A 6,549-nucleotide genomic window follows, 5' to 3' on the forward strand; every position below is an offset into this window, starting at 1 on the left:
TCTTTTTCTTTCTTTCTTTCCTTCCTTCTTTTTTTTTTTTTTAATGCAATTTTCGGTTGTTATTGTTGTTTTTTAAAAAAGAAACAAAAACTTGTTTTTCGCTCCAGAGCTTCGTTTTTAATCACCTCCCCCCTCTCTTCAAATTTGGTGTGGATCCCACAAACGTGGGATGGTATTTTAATACCCCCCCCTCTCTCTCTGAACCATTATATAGAATAATTATAGATTCTCATAAGTTATTTATTTTGGTGTGTGTGTGTGTGTGTGTGTGTGTGTGTGTGTGTGTGTTTCCAAAGAACAAGTCTGGATTAAAAATAATAGCTGCTGCTGATTTTTAGGTCTGTTTTTCCTTCCTTCCTTCCTTCCTTCCTTCCTTTTGGTCCAGTGTTAAGTCACGAGCGGGTCAAAGCCTCAGGACTTGTGCTGGGCAGAAACCCCTTTCCAGTAGTCTAAGATGTCGTGAAGATCCTCGTCCTTGGCAAACTGGACCTTTTTGCGCAGGGCGTGGCCGGCGGCCATGTACTCCTCCTCGTCTTTGTGCCGCTTGCGGTTCAGTTTGAACCGCTCCCAGATGCTGTGGGACGGTTTGCAGGTGTACTCTGGGCTGGAGGAGTAGCTCAGGTTGTGGTACTGAGGGGAGAGCTGAGAGTAGGCCAAGTCCCGGGGGCGAGGCCGGGTCAAAGGTTCCAAGATGGAGGGCTTGCGCCCGCCCATGCTGTCGTGCTGCTCCCCCTGGTGGGACCCTGGGTACGAGTGCCGGTGCTCGCTGTACTGACGGATCTTCTCCGCCTCGGCTCGCAGGATAGCGGCCGCCGGCGTCACAGTGAGGATGGTGTCTGTGGTCGGAGACGTCTTCTCGATATATTTGGCTTCTGATTTGTGGCCAGAGCCCTCAGAGCGGAAGGATCTGGGGCTCCGTATGGAGCCGCTGGAAGAGGTGCTGGAACGCTTTGGCGGGGCCTCCATGCTGTGGTGCCTCTGCAGCGGGTGGTTGTAGCTCTCCTTGTAGACCGGGGCGAGGAAGCTGTGTTTGCTGGGGATCTGTTCGGACAACAGCATTAGCTGGGGCTCGGCGGTGGACACCGCCCCCGACTTCACTCCCTGGAAGGAGGTGGATTCTGATTTCAAGGCATCGATGCAGTTGTTGATGATCTGGTTCACCTTGTCCACCTCTTTGGTGATGGTGGAGATCTCCGCCACTGAGCTCTGGCTGTCCGGCGGCATGGGCAGCTCGCAGTCCCTCCGTTCGGGCTGCTCCCCTGTCCGCACTTCCATGTAGTTACCCTTCGTCGCCTTCGGGGTCTCGCTGCTGTCGATCAGCTTGTACTGCTCCACCTCTCCGACAGAGGGGAGGTAAGGGATGCGGGTCATGGTCTCGCCGCCCAGCATCTGACCTTGGGACAGCTGGGAGATGCTGGTCGCCTCCATCTCCGGCCCATACTTGAGTTCGATGATGGTCTTCTTCATGTTGACGGCAGCTTTCTTGTGCTTCTCCTCCTGATGGCGTCTCTTCCGGAGGCAGTAGTACACCACCCCTAGGACGATCACCATGCCAAACAGGCAGCCCAAGATGGTCATGATGTAATGAGTGGCAGTCGAAGGGCTGGGTAGGGGTTCGTCCTTGTTCTGCTTGTTGAGGTTGATGGTGAGGCAAGTGTAGTTGTACCGTGAGACCCGGTTGGAAGACGTCACGCAATAGGTGTAGTCTTCGTTCGGGCCCAGGTTGGTCAGCTCAATGTCTTCTTTCTTCTTCAAGAGCTTGGTGAGGATGCTGTACCGGCCGTTCTCAAACTGGGCCAGCGCGTACAACTTGCTGTAGGGCACCGGGATTTGCACGCTCAGCACGGCCGAGTTGTGCGTCACGTGCTTCACTTTCATGGTAGGGTACAGGCCCGGATCGATCACGGGGGTGTGCAAGGAGACCTGCGGCGTGGTGCCGTCACCGGAGAAGCACTCTTCTTCGGGGCACGGGCTCTCGGGAGGAGCTGTGGTCACCGGGTTCTTGGGGGGGATAAAATAAGGCGGCATGGTATAGGGGCCGCCGGTGCAGAGAGAGGAGAGCATGCCCAGGGCGTTGCGGTACCCGCTCCGTCCTTGGCCCAGAAGGTAGTAGCCGGAATAGTCCGGCGGGGAGTCACACTGCATGCGGTCGTAGGTGCGCGTCATGTTGGTGAAGCCCTCGAGCCACTGTAGGAAGCCCAGGAGCTCACAGGAGCAATAGAACGGGTTGCTGTACAGTTCACAGACCGAGAGTTTGCTCAGGCCCCGGAAGGTGTTGCTGTCCAGCCGTTGGATCCTGTTCATGGACAAGTCAATGTTCACAATATTGGGGCACTCCCCGAAGGCATTGGGGGTGACAGTCTCAATGAGGTTCGCCTGGAGGTAGAGGTACTCCAGCTTCCCCAGTCCCCGAAGGATTCCCTCCGTCAGGTTCCTCAGGCGGTTGTAGCCCAGCTGCAGCACCTGCAGGTTGTACTGTCCCGAAAAGGCACCGTCTTCGATGTAGGAGATCTCATTCTTGGTCAGGTTGAGGTATGTGAGGTTGCTGAAGCGGCTGAGGGAAGAGAACTGGACGCTCTTGATCTTGTTGTCGTTCAGTCTCAAGTCCAAAATGGTGCTGTTGATCTGCTGAGGGATGGACTCGTACGGGGGCTGGTTCTGGCTGCAGATGGCCAGCCACACAAAGCCCTTCTCTCCCTCAATCAGCCAGCAGTCGGCCCGCACCTCGCCCACGTACAGGAGAGACGCGGCCGCCATCCAAGCGCACAGTGCTGATGTCACGGCCCACCGATGGCCTGCCATTTGGAAGGGCCACCCAGAGTTGGGGGATCTTCCCCGTGATCTGCTGGAAGGGAGGTAGGGGAAAGGGGGTGGTTTGTCTTACGACCCAGCCCCGCCTCGGGCTAGCCTTTCTTGGGGAGCTTTGCCATTCTCTCCTTTCTCTTCATGGTTCCGAACCATGAAGGGAAACGTCCAGTGGAGGGGAAACGGAAACGTCTCAGTCAGCGCTGACCTTTTCCAGGCGCCACAAGCCAAAGCTTTAGCAAAGGTCCTCCTGGAAAGCCAGCTCTTCCGCCATCGTACCGGGCTTCCTTTAAAGTCACTCCGGCCAAGGAGGGATCTAGGGAGAAGACAGGCTCTGACTCAGGTACGAGCTTCCCTCTCCCTCTCGGCCCGGGCTCTTCCAATGGTCTTCTGGTTGCTAGCCTCCACTTGGATGTTGGGCTCCTTCTCCATCACGCTTGTTCTCCTTGGACCCGCCCTTTATGCTGTGTTTGCTGGGTCACTTGGTTCTCCTGCCAACACAAAACCAAAGAGACACCATTGGTCAAAGCAGAAAACAACAACTCCATATTAGGGGTGCAAAACGTCAGGATCAGGGGACCATACCCAGTCCTCTTGCAGTCCCAATCTGACCCTCTGGGGGTCCCCAAATGACCACGCCTCCTTTCCCTGGCTCCTCCCTTTTCCCCCTTTAGTGGTTTCTCAGGTTCGTGCAGGTTTTTCCACATGCTAAGAGGACTGAAATGCTTCTCCTGAGGTTAAGTTACTGGGGGTAAGAACTTCAAACTAAGATACATTGTTATTTTGGGGGGTTAGGCTCCACAACTTTTGCCTCTGGCTCCGCCCATCCCTAGACTGCAGCCCCCGAAAACTTCTCTGGAATGGAATTTGGCCCTCGGGTGAAAGGAGTTCAAACACCCCTGGAAATTATTTGTGGGAGGGGGTAAAGTTAATCCCTCCAACTCTAAAATTATTTGGCTGGTGTCCATCATAAAGTGTCCAACACTTGGGTAGGGATTGGGGGGGGGGGGGAGGGTCCAGTTTGCATTATAATGTGATCTGACTAAATTTGTGCTCCCCTAATTAGCACATGAACCAAAACACAGTAATCTGTCGGATAATTGCCCTTCTGCGATCAATTTGTTGGCCACCACCCCATCTTGTGATAGTGAATTCCACAGTTTAAACAGTGTGCATAAATCCCTCCGGTTATCAGTCCTGAATCTCCCACCAATCGGTTTCATGGGATGATCTCGAGTTCTAGCATTCGCGAGATGGAGAAAAAAGTCTCCTTATCCACACCTCTATCCTGTCTGCCCTTACTGTGAGGCCTAAGCACAGGTATTCCTTGATGGGTTACAAGGCTAGCTGTAAGGATCTTGGAATTGTGGTAGATCACAAGCTGAATATGAGCCAACAGTGCAATATGGCTGCAAGAAAGGCAAATGCTATTTTGGGATACATTAATAGAAGTATAGCTTCCAAATCATGTGAGGTACTGGTTCCTTTCTATTGGGCCCTGGTTAGGCCTCATCTAGAGTATTGTGTCCAGTTCTGGGCTCCATAATTCAAGAAGGACGCAGACAAGCTGGAGCGTGTTCAGAGGAGGGCAACCAGGATGATCAGGGGTCTGGAAACAAAGCCCTATGAAGAGAGACTGAAAGAACTGGGCATGTTTAGCCTGGTGAAAAGAAGATTGAGGGGAGACATGAGAGCACTCTTCAAATACTTAAAAGGTTGTCACGCAGAGGAGGGCCAGGATCTCTTCTCCATCCTCCCAGAGTGCAGGACGCAGAATCATGGGCTCAAGTGACAGGAAGCCAGATTCCGGCTGGACAACAGGAAAAACTTCCTGACTGTTAGAACAGTACGACAATGGAATCAGTTACCTAGGGAGGTTGTGGGCTCTCCCACACTAGAGGCCTTCAAGAGGCAGCTGGACAAGCATCTGTAAGGGATGCTTCAGGGTGGATTCCTGCATTGAGCAGGGGGTTGGACTCAATGGCCTTATAGGCCCCTTCCAACTCTACTATTCTATGATCTATGATTCTATGATGCTATTGAAGTTCCCGGCTCAAGCCTTCAAGGCCCTCACAGTGGCTACTGGCCATGTGTCATGTGGCTAGACCCATGCGCATTCCTCTTGCGTGGTGATGTCCTCACTTGCGAAGTGGCCTTCATTTGCTTGCATGCATCTTTTCTTCTGGGCAGTGGCTTTCTGCTCTCCCTCCCTCTCCCCCTTGGTCCAACTCCCACCTCATCCCTGTCATTCTCTCCAGGATCCTCTTTCCCATTTGCCCCGGTCAGTTTATCCAGAAATGAGGGAGCCGGCGGTTACAAAAAGAGAGCAATGACAGAGTAGCGGCGATCCATTACAGATGATAAATGTTTAATCATGCAAAGAGTGGGGAGAGGGGGGGGGAATGGGCTTGCAGGCACCAAACGTTAAAACGAGACGGGGCTATTCATTATGTGTAAAATAATCAAAGGAGACATCTCTAAGATGGCATGGAAAACGTTTATTAATGATGAAGTCTCGGCTAAATGGCTGAAGCGTCCACTTCGTATATGTCAGGTGTAGAAAGAGTGCTTCTAGGTAGGTGCGCATCCGTGCTCATTCTGGCTCCCGCTCTCCCGCTGTCCCCCACCTTTGCCTTGCGCATAATTCCAGGCTCGGTTCTCATGCACTCGCATGGCAAACTTGGTTAGAATTGCTGCAGAGTTGAACAATAATGGGGTTTTCGATTCTCTAAACCCGAATCAATTTCCAATGCAAAGTCCCTCCGTCGGGGCGCCCGCGCAGAGGCTGTGATGCATTACGGCGAGAGTCTGCCTCGCTGTGCATCCACCCAATTCATGTTTTGCGGGGGGAAATAATATAAGACGTCTCCAGCCAATTTCTCCAGCTTGCCTAGCTGTTAAGTGTAAAGAAACAGAGCCAAAGCGGGGAGAAGATTAAGAGTGAAACGGAAGGAAAAGATGAGGTCCTTTCCAGGTAGACCAGAACGATTCTAGGTGGAGTCAGGGGCAAAAGGTCCCAAGGGCGATTGTAAGGAGATAAAACCTAGAGCTGAGGCTAAACCACTCACCTCTTTTCATGAATGTTTTGGTAGTATCAAAAAATGCCTCTCCTTTTCTGCTAATGTTTCAGCATTCCTTGCAACAACAACAACAAATCCCTGACGGAACGCCTCTCCCAACATGAGGTCCTCCTCCTCCTCCTCCTCCGAGAGGACCTTTTCAGTGGTGGCCCCCCAATTATGGAATGATCTCCCCAACGAGGCTTGCCTGGCGCCAACATTGGCCCTGATCAGAAGACACCTTAAACCACGACTTTAACCACGGTGAATTCACCGTGGTTAAAGCTGTGGTTTAAGGTGTCTTCTGAACATGGCCTGGCTTTCTGGCTTAGCCACCGTTAAAGCCATGGTTTAAGGTGTCTTCTGAATGGGCCCACTGTTATCTTTTCGGCACCAGGTTAAGACTTTTCTCTTCTCCCAGGCAGTTAACAACATATGCTGAGTTTTTAACCGACCCCAGAATAGTTGATTTTAATGGATATTGTTGTTTTTATGCTTTTGATGGTTTAAAATTTTTATATTTGTTTTTAATGTTTACTGTTTTTAACCTTTGTAAACCGCCCAGAGAGCTTCATCTATGGGGCGTTATATAAATGTAATAAATAAATAAAATAAAATAAACAACAGCAACAAAAAAAGGCACTCCCCTCACTTGCCCTCAGTGATGTCATCACATCATCAGACC

The 6,549-nt window shown here is 51.7% G+C and overlaps 1 protein-coding gene across 1 annotated transcript; it reads right to left on the reverse strand.

The window, feature by feature from the left end:
- Positions 1 to 268: 268 nt before the first annotated feature.
- ELFN1 (extracellular leucine rich repeat and fibronectin type III domain containing 1) lies at positions 269 to 2,802 on the reverse strand. The gene has a single exon (XM_063143627.1). The coding sequence runs from the start codon at positions 2,800 to 2,802 to the stop codon at positions 412 to 414; it is 2,391 nt and encodes a 796-aa protein (XP_062999697.1). The 3' UTR covers positions 269 to 411.
- Between the last annotated feature and the right edge of the window lie 3,747 nt (positions 2,803 to 6,549).

This window comes from Elgaria multicarinata, chromosome 17 (assembly GCF_023053635.1).
Source record: "Elgaria multicarinata webbii isolate HBS135686 ecotype San Diego chromosome 17, rElgMul1.1.pri, whole genome shotgun sequence".
Taxonomy (NCBI): domain Eukaryota; kingdom Metazoa; phylum Chordata; class Lepidosauria; order Squamata; family Anguidae; genus Elgaria; species Elgaria multicarinata.

Bases quoted from the DNA above. Each gene is read 5' to 3' on its own strand.
- ELFN1 (XM_063143627.1), bottom strand. From the start codon at position 2,802: ATGGCAGGCCATCGGTGGGCCGTGACATCAGCACTGTGCGCTTGGATG.